Source organism: Balaenoptera musculus, chromosome 4, assembly GCF_009873245.2.
Source record: "Balaenoptera musculus isolate JJ_BM4_2016_0621 chromosome 4, mBalMus1.pri.v3, whole genome shotgun sequence".
Taxonomy (NCBI): Eukaryota; Metazoa; Chordata; class Mammalia; order Artiodactyla; family Balaenopteridae; genus Balaenoptera; species Balaenoptera musculus.
In genome coordinates, this window is record NC_045788.1 from 43,792,181 (window position 1) to 43,806,029 (window position 13,849).

At 32.7% G+C, this 13,849-nt stretch overlaps 1 protein-coding gene across 1 annotated transcript in view; it reads right to left on the reverse strand.

The window, feature by feature from the left end:
* Nucleotides 1-406: 406 nt before the first annotated feature.
* Nucleotides 407-13,849, reverse strand: part of SI (sucrase-isomaltase) — a 98,121-nt gene continuing 84,678 nt past the window's right edge. The window contains exons 40-47 of the mRNA XM_036850835.1: nucleotides 13,251-13,399; nucleotides 11,344-11,428; nucleotides 11,204-11,260; nucleotides 10,483-10,607; nucleotides 7,929-8,017; nucleotides 3,672-3,721; nucleotides 3,270-3,434; nucleotides 407-475 (exon numbers count right to left, since the gene is read on the reverse strand). Coding sequence (XP_036706730.1) covers nucleotides 407-475; nucleotides 3,270-3,434; nucleotides 3,672-3,721; nucleotides 7,929-8,017; nucleotides 10,483-10,607; nucleotides 11,204-11,260; nucleotides 11,344-11,428; nucleotides 13,251-13,399 — 789 coding nt within the window. The remainder of the gene's footprint in view (nucleotides 476-3,269; nucleotides 3,435-3,671; nucleotides 3,722-7,928; nucleotides 8,018-10,482; nucleotides 10,608-11,203; nucleotides 11,261-11,343; nucleotides 11,429-13,250; nucleotides 13,400-13,849) is intronic.

Below are 13,849 nucleotides of genomic sequence, written 5' to 3' on the forward strand. Positions count from 1 at the left end.
TGGTACATAACTTATATCTACTAAACATTGAAGAAAATATATAAAATTACATAAAAATTTTGCTTAATTTAAGAATCACCTATTTTAATTATATCTTAATTACACACACATATATATTTAGTAACTAGTATACAGTTTTAGCTGATACTTAGCAAGAGTAACTAGAACAATTAAATTCTTCTAAATATGTTAAAACATTGAATCAAGGCCACATTAATATTATAAAATCAGTATTAATATTGTACACTGTGCAATAACTTTAGATAGATGTTATGAAAATCACATTTTACACAATATAAGAAACAAATGAAGAGGGTAAATAATTAGGGTGAATAAGTAAATAAGTATGGTGAAACTTAAATCCAGATGTTAACTTCTCTTTGACAACTGGGACTGATGGTGATCTTCATGACCAGTTGATTTCTATTGGCTCATCTAAAGTAACATTATTCTGTCTTAGATCAATGTTTAATATCTAAAAAAAAATAAAATGGTAATTAATTGTTTAACCAGAACTGGTTTTTTAACAAAAACTAATTCCATAAATAAATGCTGTATTAGTAAACAGGTATAGCTTGTTTTTCTTTTCCATTTTGATTCATTTTTATTCCAGAGAGTTCACAACCATTTCAGTAATAGTCTCACCCAACCCACCCATTATACAGATGATGAAAATAAGTCTCAGAGAGGGAGAATGGTTGTCAAAATACAACTAAAAACTGAGACTATTAACCAATTATCTTATATCTACTACTTTATTCTTTCTCCATGACTCCTAAATATGCAGTTATTCATAATTGCACTACATAGATCTCTATGCATTCTGCCCTCAAATATTATCCAGTCAGCTAGAGACAAAACTTAGATTTTAGAAATATGTTTTCTTTTACATCAATCTTAAAGGGCTTTGAGATGCTGAATTTATTGCCAATGATTTCACTGTGCATGTTACTTTCTTTCACTGGAGAGAATCTGTCAGACCATATAGGGACTAAGTGTGGAGGTGACCAGTTAAGCCACTGTACTCAAACAATCATCTGTAATATTTTTACAATTTGTCAATTTCATTAGACTTTTCCATTGCTCCAATAGACTCACATGACTCTCAGTGCCTTAGCTCAGAAAGTTGAATTCAGTCATCAAATATGCAAGAGAAGAAGAAAACCAACATTTCTTTACTGCTAAACAAATACCAAACACTCACTGGGGAATGTATAAAATTTATTCTTTACTAAAACACAGCGTCTTAGGATTTATTTCCCACGCTTCATAATAGAAGAGTTTAAAAGGTAAAAGGTAAATAATTTTTTTATTATCTGTTAGTCAGGTTTGAAACTGATCCATCTTACACCAAAACCTAACTTAGTTCCTTTATATCAAAAGTCAAAAACAAGGAGTACCTCACATAGAATTTAATACCTATACAGATGGCAACTAGGCATAATTGCTGCTAGGAAAGTGTTTTAAAAATTGTATTGATAGAGCAATTAAATGTCCTTTGCATATAATTCCTACACCCATGGAAAGGGCAACCAAAATAGAGAAAGAATTTGACTACTCCCTCCTTTTCCCATATATCTATAAAAACTCAGAAAACAGTAGATGCTCACAAATATTTGTTTTATTTAAATACACTTAGAAGGGACTACTCCTTTGTTAGTAAAATTAATATCTTCTTTTGGAATCATTGAGATAATGAACCATGTAAGCAATTTATTCTTAATACTTAAAATTCTTTGTGAATGTATTTGAAAGCAGTGGAATGAACTTTTCTTTATAAGTGGTGTTTTTTATGCCAAGTATTTGGTCAAAATTAACTTGAAATAATACTTGATATGTTAAAATATCTTATTTGACCTTGTTCAGCTGACTGTATTTAGTTTCCTTTTATAGTAAAAATTGTGAGCTTTATTGTTCACCATTGTTGTAGTAGATAAGAACAAGAAAATATGTAAGGAAAACCAGTGTTCTTTAATCTCATTGAACATTGGGTTGTTCAAAAAAACTGATTTCTATTTATGATTGATAATCATTGACTATTTATTCCTGAGGATTTAATTTTCCTTTTTAAGGATTCAGTTTCTTAGTTTGCCATATAAGACCACTGGACTAAATCATTGATTCCTTTACTTTGGAATTTTATAAACAGGTGAAATTTTAAAAGAAGAAAAATGGGGGTGAGGTGGTGGGTTATCAACTTTTATTTTACCATGGAAGGTCATTAAATATATAAAACTCTAATTTTCCAACCTTGATAGAATTTAAAGAAATAGAAGTATTTTAATGCCAAAGTAGTAATTAAGAAATAGTTTCATATTAAAGGGGAAATTCTGATTGCCTACAGAACAGCAATAACAATAGGACAGATGTTAAATTTCAACTGGAAGAAATGGCTTCTCAGGTGCTGTTCAACTCTTACATCTTGTACAATTTATGAAAACCTAAGATTGTGAAGATACAGTTATTATTTTTTTAAGTTGTAGTCAGACAAACAACTAGCTATTTTGTAAGTTAAAGTCATCCGAAGTGTTTAGTTGATAAAAAGCTAGTTGTTTTTATTCAACTTTAAACACAAACAGGTATGTGTACACACACTCAAAGTTTTAGCAGATGTAGCCTTAAACTTGGATCAAACACTTAAAACAGTTAGCTGGCTTCCAGAATATATGTTATTTGAAATCTACTTTCACAGAATTTAAGACTGGAACGAACTTAAGAGGTTGTTTACTTGCATATTCTTACTTAATTGTAAGGAAAAAGAAGTCCTGAAATTATTTATTCAAAGTAAAAATCTCGTTCCTAGCAGCAAAGGGATTTTAGCATAAGAATCCTGACTCCTTCTTTAATGTGTAAATCATATCCTCATACAGCTCTCTGTCAAATTATTCATAGATGCTAATAGACAATTCTATTAATTTTGCAAGGATTTTCAAGTATATTTTATCTAAGACATATTAAATGTTCAAATGTGAACATTTTGGTTTTGAAAAGTATTAGGTTTTGAGGGATGAAAATGATTTAGAGATTTAATGTAAATTTAATTTTGCTTTGATTATATCAGAACAATTATAAAATAGATGCCGTTAGGTTGATTTATATGTTACCAAGGATAATATGGAAATAGATATGGATGTTTAATGAAAATAAATAAACAAGGAAGTAATAGTTGACCCATAATTATGTTTCTTTAGGGCTAAGAAATACAAGACATTCATGTAGACGTTTTGAATAGCTCCATTTAAAAAGAAATGTTTTCTTACGTCACTTACCTCCAGGTCTGGGTTTTCAAAGTTAACAGACTCTTTATTTCCATTATATATGAGATTAACCTCACTAACAGGAGTCTTTTCTTTCCCCCATATATGGATGTATCCAAGCCGCATTTCATTTTTGTTTATGTAACTATTTTTCAGTATAGTGCTTGTTAAGATGGTCTATAAAGACAAAGAAAAAGAAATTAAACCCTTCATCTAGCAAAAGCAATTAAATCTTTAAAAAGCATATATCTGTTAACCAAAATGTATTTCATAGTATAGCAAATTGTTTATTCATATATTTGCAAAGAGGTATGTTATATAATATATATAAAATATGTAAATGTAAAATACAGCATAAAACTTCAAATATTATTTAACACAATTGCAAATAAATGATCTGTAGTGACTACATACCTTGTTTAAATTAAATTGTACAAAGAAATATAGGTCTCTTTCATAGGTATCTATAGAGAAAAAAAAAAGTGATGTATTTATATTTCCAAAGAAGAGCAATAGTAAATACTAGTACTGTATATTTTGCTTTTCTTTCATAGCAAAAGGGTACCAAATACCATCAATGTATATTTAATTTTCTCTAAGTTTATATATCTTATTTGAACACAGTCCAAGGAGCACTGAAATATGAAGGATGAGTCACCAGAGCGGGTACTAGACGGATGGGTAAGTTGGTGTGTGCCTGCTTGTATGTAGGAGAGTAACACTAAAGCAGTGACACATCTAAAATCACCTTCACATAGCTCTGGGAGGGTGGAAGAAGTGTAAGAATAAAGAGAATTGGGTGTGATAGTCGTGGACACTTACTGGCCACCTCAATGACTGACAATAAAATAATATTATAAAGAAAAGAGAACATGATGGTAACTTATCCTAGTGTCATTTGAGAAAAATATTCAATTGTGAGAGATTATTACAGGTCAACTGAAATCAAACTGATAAAACATAGGCTTTACACCCAGCTCTTTAAATACGATGTAATCTTGCCAAATTTAAAATCAATTTAAAAAATAATCTTAGAACTAAAATTTATTATTTAGTATTTGTCAAAAGCTAAGTACTTTATCACAATGCTGTAAGAGATATGTATTATTATTACTCTCACTGTATAAAAGAGGAAAAGAAAAGTTAAATAAATGGCCAAAAGTGAAACAACTAATTATTATCAAGTCTAGACTTATGTCCAGTTTTCTCTGACTTCTATGATTGTGTCATATGTAAAACCAAACAAACGTGTAAGACAGAAAGGCAAAAGTTGAGTCAAATGCATGACTAAAACAAGTATTAAGATAACATTGAAAAAGCAACAAATTTTAATTCTCTTTTCCACTTATATATGCCAGTATTATATTCATTAATTCTCGGAAAAAAATTACTTAATTTGAGACTAATTGTGCCTATACTAAAATTAAATGATATTCTGCCCCAAACTTTCTCTGTATATATTAATGTATACATCGCTCATTTAATATGCATTTTGAGGCAAAATTTTTAGTCTTAATTTTAAATACATAATTATAGCTTAAGTTTTTAAGAGCAATTTTTAAAGTACACATCAATGAGATAAAAGAAAACAAAAGTGAAGCTATTAAGAGGATATGAATGGTTTTGCTGTTTTGCTGTTTTTAATGAATAAGAGAAAGATACCACATATGAACTTAGTCCAGAGTAGACATATGTCTATTTCACTAAGATGAGTAGGACAAATTAATATTTTACTAAGCTACAATTTCATTAGCTAGAACAGTCAAAATTTACTTAATGTATACACATTCAGAATAAGTTTATTTTGCTTTATTTTTGATTTTTTTTTTTGAGAGAAAAAATATGTCTACAAATAATAGTGATTGGGACAGAGTAAAGGGACCAAGTAGGTGATTAAATAGTTAATTCCAGTAGGGGATTGTAAGTAAAGGAAAAAAACCTGTAAGTTAGTGATCACTCAAGAGAGTAGGTTTGCTTAACCACAAAATCAAGCAGGCTTGCTTAGCAACAAAACCATACAGCATAAGCATGAGACATGCCCCAAAACAATAAAACAATGGTGGAATGAGACCCACATCCTGCCCAGTGAGGTCAGTAAGTTAATGATTCCTAGGACATGCTTCTCTGACCACACTAAAAACAAAAAATATAAGGAAAAGGTGACATTATACTGAAACCTGAGATGATTTACCATATTTTAGTATATGTTACTGCCTTTTTGCTCATTTCCACTGTGCCACGACAGTCCCGGATTGACCATGTAGGGACAAGAAAACTTCCCCGCCCCATGAAGGAAGCTTGACATCTATTCCAGAATGAGGAAGAAGGTGGTCTTCTCCCCCTCCCCACTTTTCCTTTGATTATAAAACTGTAGCCCACTAAGTTCTCTGCGTGGCACCCTCTTGCCCGCCCGCTTGTAAACCTCACAAGCATCCTATTCTAATAAATCATTTCTTATCTATCACTTTGCCTCTCGTTTAATTCTTTCTGTGCTGAGACATAAAGTACTGGAGCTCCTTGGAGCCCACCAAGACGTATTTCTACGATTTCAATAGTATTCCATAAATTTTAAATGTAGTTAAAAGAGGAAATCATTTAGATATCATCTAGTTTATCGAGTAGATTGTCAAGCTTGCTGTGAGAGAAGACTTCTTTGGAGATTCTGACCTAATAAATCCAGAGACTCTAAGCATTTGTTATGTATTGTTTTTGCTGTTCACTCAAGAAATTTCAGGGGATTAGTTGAGATCTTAATACTTAATTATAACAAATACACTGAGATTGTGAAATAGAACCAAAAAAGTAGATATAATGGGCCAGAACAATTTTGTATGCTTGCATGAAGAGAACAGAGAGAAATATATGAATTATATTCAGTCACTTTCCAGTGATAAAACACAAAATCTGCCATGAAACTTCCATAGGGTAAAGGTTATACCAAGTTCTTTCATCTGCTATCTTAGTTTGATAGAAAGAGCTGGAAAAAAAAAAAAATTCTAAGAGAAGCTTTGTCCCCCTTACTGTTAAAACGAATTAACTCAATTTGTTAGATAGTAAGATTCAAATATCCTAAGACAAGCATCCAAATTATGTATAGCTCAACTTTGCATCCCTGGGAAATTGTAGGCAAATTCAAGGTGCCTCTTGCTGGGCCCAGTGAAGCAGAAAGGTTGCAAAATTTTTAGAACCTCCCTTAATGTATTAATGAAGTTCAGGACTCTGAAAACATGATTTTAACTAATAGCAGTTGAGTTCTTCACCTTCTCAATCACAAAATACTAGGAAGAGGTAATTTTATTTTTGAGTCTTGCTTATTATCATATGATTCTTTTTTTTTTTTTTTTAGAAATTCACGTTCTTTTATTTATTTATTTATTTATTTATGACTGTGTTGAGTCTTCGTTTCTGTGCGAGGGCTTTCTCTAGTTGCGGCAAGTGGGGACCACTCTTCATCGCGGTGCGCGGGCCTCTCACCATCGCGGCCTCTCTTGTTGCGGAGCACAGGCTCCAGACGCGCAGGCTCAGTAATTGTGGCTCACGGGCCCAGTTGCTCCGTGGCATGTGGGATCTTCCCAGACCAGGGCTTGAACCCGTGTCCCCTGCATTGGCAGGCAGATTCTCAACCACTGCGCCACCAGGGAAGCCCTATCATATGATTCTTATATCACTTTCTGATATGCTTTACTCACTAATACATTCCTATTTATTATGTTTGCAGAATATTAACTATGATTTACCTGAAAAGATGAAAGATGTATGTCTTTGCTATTAATGAAAAATCTCTCATCTATGGATGCTTTATTTAAATTGCAGTGAACTGCCCTACAGCTCCACACAGATGTTAGTTTTTAAGACAACGATTTGTGTCAAGAGAATGCTCAGAAGTCCCATCTAGCAGAGCTGGCACTACTAATGGCAGTCAGTAAACCTAATCCTCTAACAGTGTTTATTTAACAGCATAATAATGACCTGCGGGCATTTTACTCAAAGGCAGATTCCTGGGCCTCTTCCCAGATTAATGGAATTTGGATGGGCCCCAGAATATGCATTCTTTACAAACTATCCCAGGTAGCAGAGCACGCACTGCTAAAAGTTTAGTAGTTCAGTCTGATTTTGAGGAATAACCATGGAGTAAACAAAGATTTAAGTTTAAATCTTTAAGCTTTTCATGTAAAAAACTGCTGAATATTAAAACAAAAACAAAAACAAAACAAAAGCTATAGCCGTAAAGCACAGAGAACAAGTTTGAGTTTTGTTTCTGAACTCTCTCATGTTTTAGAGGCATCCTTTGTGCATCAATATGTGCACATGGGAACGTGGTTTTTCAGCTCAGTTGACCTCACACGTACTAAGTGTCTATTATGTGAACAACACTGGGCTAACTTCTGGGAATACAAAGGTGATCAATATATCATCCCTGCCCACACAAAACTCTTTGCCATCTAGACATTGATCACAGGGATTAAATATATTTAGGATAAGAAGAAAGTCTTTAAATATTTGGAAGTCTATTTTTTAAGTTGATTCAACTATTTATTAAATTATTTTAGCTTTGAATAATATTATTGGCTTTTTATTTAGCTTCCAAAGTACAATAATAGGTAACAAAAAAGTAATGTGAGATAATATGTATGTTATCAGTTATATTTATCTCCTAAATGGAACACTTACCTATAGTCTCTCCATCGTCCCAAAAGAGAGATCCTTGTGCCATCTGATTATCATCTGCAGCAACAATGAGCTTCATGTAATTTTTTCGACTATAAGAAAGAAATACAATTTTACCAAGGTTTATAAAGTAGCATATTTCTTGTTATGATATGACATCCATATAAGTGTCCAAAGGAACACAGACTGTTTTAGACAAAGAAACTAAAAGGATTTTCCTTTTTTAATGAGTTAATGGAAATTATATAAACCATAAAACCCTTCATATTTAATAGAAAATATCATGCATTTCTTTGCTATCAAGGATTCACCTACTGTAACAAATCAGAAGTGGCCTCCTTTATAACTAAAACCATATTAAGTTTATTGATATATTTATTTATTCTTCTCTCTGATAATCCTGTCATTGACCATTAACATAAAGCTGTTTCAATAGCATGTTTTAATCTCATATGACTTAAGCCTTCCTTACATTTCCATATATAAATCACTTAATTATCATTGGCAATTGTTAATAAGAATGTGAAGAGTAGCCAGAATTGCAAGGCTTTTCCTTGGATTGGACAGTACTTCCGAAGCTTGTGCCTACAATAGGCCTATCTATGAACTAAATATCTCCTTCCATGCTCAGTATACAAGCTTGGTTTGACAGCCTCATATTGCTATGGAAGGATTTCTCAGACAAATTACGCTTAGCTATCTGCCTTTTCCAATCACAAATGTTGAAGGTTATACTGCTATGGAAGTCTCCTAAAATATCCAGAATATCTAGAGTTCAAATCTCCACAGCAACTTTATATTTTCCATGTACAGATATTAGCATGTCTTAACATGTATGTATATATGTATTTCAATTCATAGTCACTGAGGTAAAAGATAAGTAGATCTTATTAGCAACATTAAAATCTGGTTTAACCCACAATTTCCTAACATACTTAAAATAAGATTAAAAGAGTTTCACAAATTTCATTCTACCCTGTATATACAGTTGACCAATGAACAATGTGTATCCAAGTATCCATAGTTCCTCTGCATCCGCAGATTCAACCAACCATGGACTGAGTAGTACTGTACTGTTTACTACTGAAAAATATCCATGTAAAAGTGGACCCATGTGATTCAAACTCATGTTGGTCAAAGGTCAATGGTATACCTAAACCCAATATCTTATTTACTTTACCCACTTACACACACACACACACACCCAGAACACCCAGAATGTCCTCTCTACTCGTCTCTCATAACATAAGGATTCCTCAAGGCACAACTTATGAATGGTCTCCTCCATGAAACTCATTTCTCAGGTATAATCATTTTTCTCCTCTTCAACTGACATCAGGGTAAAATATTGATAGAAATGGATCTGGGTAGCTCCAGAAGCTAGAAAGAGTCTATTCATGCCAACTGGGGCTGGCAGCATGTAGATCACCACAAGAGTGGGTACAGCATGAGATGAGAAGAGGAACAGAACTGAGTCCTCTAGAATCTGACCGTTTAAGCCAGGAATTTGGTCAGGGGAAATAGACTCTATGACTGGTCTCAGAAATTCACTCTTACATCAGTCACAGGAGGCAGAATGGACCCATGATCCATAGAAATAGGACATGTTGTTTTTGACTGTGAAGGAGAGAATACCACATAAGGTGTCTTAGCAGATGATCAGTTATAAATGGTAATGGATAGAAAATCTGAGTTACCTTTCATTGTTAAATGGGACAAGGTTGCTACAAATAGGTCTGGTTCTTCTGCAGACAGAAGAGGACTTAAATAGCATAAAGGAGTAGTGATCTTTTCAATGGATATCTACATTTCATAGACTAAAGTGGGTTCTGGTATGTGTCACAGGACTGATGGAAGCAGAAAAGGGGGAGCAGAAAAGATAGAAGGAAAGAGAAGCCCTCTGAGCCATGTTTTCTTAAAGCTCACAGAAAAGTTCATTTAAAAAACATATTTTCATAAAGTAAATAATATTTCTTTCCAAATAGACTCAGAAAAAATGACGAGGTCTTACGTGAGACTGGCATTTAAAATACAAGACATTCGTTTATCAATACCTTTGCATGTTTACACAGAGGACATTAAGTTTCCATTGGTATTTTGGTCAGGGAAACATTCTATCATGTTGGAGGACAATTTTCCATGAGTTTCTCAAGTTTCTACATATTTTGCATACAGAAGCAATGACAGTTTTTCTCCCTTCAAAGCAAAGAATGGATGCTTTTGCTTACAGCCTATTATAAAAGATTGAGTTTCCAAAGTGTTGCCTTCCTTAGCTGTGACATAAACCTCCTGGGTGGGCAGTATCCTCCTGGGCCACTTGATGTCACCCACATGAGACTTGGGGGACAGGGGCAACTGGAGCAAACATGAAACTCATATTTCTTGCTATGCCAAGAGTAAGAAAGACCTCTGTCTCAGAGCCAAAATCCATGAAACTGTGGCAGGCTAACCTGTAAGCTTGGAAGTAGGATAAAATCTCAGACCTTTCCCAGTTCTTGACAATTCTCGCATGCTCTCTCTCAAAACCTAATCTGAGTTCTGTGAACACTTCACTTACCTGTAAAATGTGTTTTGAGCAGCCTCTTGACAAGGTAGAATATAACCACCACGGACATGTAGATTTATTTCATATAAGGGAGCTGCAAATGTATGAAATTTTTCTCTGACACCAATATCTCTGCCCTGGAAATGACAGCGTTGGACGAAAGAACAAAACAATAAGAAGTAGAATCACCAGCAATATTGGTACTTGAGGGGGCACATTTATAGAATCAAATAATATACCTTTTAATTTAAAAAATAATAAAACCACAAACATTTATTCAGTAATTCATGTTGTTAAAGCATATACTTATTCCTTAGTTTATTGATAGCTTTGAAAGTAATTTACCACCACGTGTTTTTGTGGTGCTCACATGAAGAAAATATATGGGTTTTTGATGGGTCACAAAAGTTACACCTGATTTGTCATATACATTATTCTTTAAAGGACTGCATTACTTTTAATGATCTTTCTGCATACCTAATAAAGGGCAATGACCTTTTTGTGCATACTGTATAATTTCCATGTTTATTTGGTAAAATAAATCAATGACTACATAAGAAACTATGGCAGAATAAATTAACTCTTTCACTGTTTGTTAATTTGATTCTAATTAGCAAGAAATATCTTGCTCTTTTTAAGTGGAAAGGAAAACAAGTACGTCATTAAAAAGGCTATAATTAAGTTGTTACCCGTTTCTGTTTAGTCAACCCCCCAGAATTCCTTAACTACTTACTGTATGGTAGTCAAACCACCGAGCATTAGGGACATAGCCTTCTACAGTGTCAGCGTACTGGAATTTAAAGATATAGTCATTAAAAACATATAAACCATGGGAAAATTATTTTGTGAACAGAAATATGTGGTAGGACTTACAGCTTCCAATACAGGGGTAACCATAAATGCTGGACCCCACAGGAACTGTTTGAATATATCCCAGGTTGGCTTTTCATTAAAGAACCTGGACAAAATATTTACAAAATTAAATCAAAGAAATTTATCTCTTCTGAATACCATAAAATAATTATTAAAATCACATTTTGCAGCATGGACTTCTGTGGATTGAAATGAAAATCAAAACATAAAAAATCAAAAACAATTTTCTCACTTGGAATTCAGTGTGCAGTAGTACAATACTTTATAAGTAAATCTAGACCATGACTAAACCTTCCAACAAAGCGCAGAGTTGCCATGGATGTGTAAGACCGAGTGAGAAATCTCCTTTGAAGAGAACTCACATAAATTCAAATATTAACTTTGTCTAGTAGAAGATCAACAAACCAGGAAGCAAGAATTATAAACACTCTGGAAGAAAAGTGTGAGACAAGTGTGTTATAAGAATCTTAATTTGGTAACTTTAAAAAGAGTTTGCACATCCTATGTAAATTAAGCTCACTGAATAGTGAATTTATAAATCCTTAAAGGTTCTTCCATTTGTTAATATGTTTCTGAATTTGAGATATAAATGGCTGAAAAAACAAAATCTGCTTTTTATAGTTTGAGAATCGCCCCTATTAAATGTCCACATTTTTTCTTTAATTGAAATGGAAGTATACATTTTTTTATTTTTGTTCTTTTGTTTGTGTTTTGTTTTACTCTAAACTGAGATTAATGCTAAATAGGACTGCTGGGTTTTTCCTCTATGAACGTCCCATGGGAACAAAAACCCAGAAGTTCTCAGCAGGACAAGAGTCTGCATAGTTAAAAATAATGTTTCTGGCTGGGGGCTCAGACCAGTGTTTATACGCCAGCTCTTCTGGAAAGTTAATAGGGAGAAGACAAAGAGAAAAATTCTAGAAATAAAAGAGGGAAGAGTTTAATAAAATGTTACCAGAAATAAAGAAGGGATTATGGTAATAAATTACTAGAGGATAATTTGAATCTAGGAAGTTTTTTTTTTTCCTTTTTTTTGGAAAGTTGGATCTTTTATTATTAGAACAGAAGGCATATTGATCTACTTATTATTTTGGTAATTTTATCTTGGCTACTACTGTTTAATTTGAGTAAATATTCGCTGTTTAGTTTTTACTGATTTATCAATAGTGAAATCTAACAAATCACCTCAATCAATTACTCTGGTAATATAGGGCACACAAGAAGCTAAGTATATCACGATTATTTCAAGGGTTTTTTTGTATTTATGGTTGAATGTGTGTGTGGGTTTTTTTTTTGTAATATCCATAAGAAATTGCTTGTATTTGCCTTAAAAATAGAACAGGCTAAAATTTTTGCAACTATACTCCATAGAATAGAATTTCAATATTTGGTCATATATCAGTTTGAGCTTCAAGGAGTAAATCCAAAACAATTGTCGCAGAGAATGGTAGAACTGTTCTAGGGTACCCAATTAGAACACCTCTAGGAGGAGTTAGGATGGTCTTCTTTAGTCAGGCATTTATATATGGTGGATTTACTCAACTGCTGTAAACTTCAATTAAGTTAACCGTAATATAGAGATAATATTACTTATTTCCAAGATCTTTTGAAAACACTCAATGTAATAAGGTATGTAAATTATCTCAAACAATACCTAGTATACAATAGTTATTCCTAAGAATTATTACTTTTTAAAAACTGATTAATTGTTTCATTTTTAATGGCATATATTAGTCTGTTTATTAGTAGATTTATTTATGTAAATGCTTATTAACCCAAAATGTACACTTAAATAACAATGAAAAAGCTTTCAATTTAAAATGTTTTATATGACAGTATAAGTGATTATTGAGTAAATTAAATGAAAGCTATCTCTCTCTGTGATAGGAAAAAAAATTTGCGCTTACTCATGCAAAAGGGGTCGGATAACAGTGCCACCATGAGCATGAATTTCATGCATCTGTGTATAGAAATAGGGCAATAAAGTGTATCTAATATTTAGAATATTCTTTGACATTTCAGAAAAAGTTGCATTCCAGGAAGCAGGATCTTGTCTCTGAAACAAAGCAAAATGAAAGTGTCATAAGCTGTTGTCCTTGTTTAAATCATAATTTGCAAATACATATTTGAAGAATAAACAATAAGGCATATTTTAATTCACTGTCATGTGCTACATCACAAAAATCTTATGGAGTAGTTATTTCTATCTCATACAATGGAAAGAGAAAGCATAACTAATATTTTAATAAGAAAATGCAAATTAAGTCCATGGCTTGATTTCATTTAGGTGAACATATGTAAAGAGCAGTTCACATTTGAATAAGTGACAAACACATTGTCAACTGTGGTGATGCTCAGGGTAGGGTGAAAAGTCTAGGAGAGAAACAGAATGCTATATATAAGTACATTAAAATAAACAGACATGCAGAGCCCATCATGGTGACCCTGCACATAGTGTGTTCTCATGAGAAATGAATAAGTTATGGTACTAAAGAATTAATAGTAT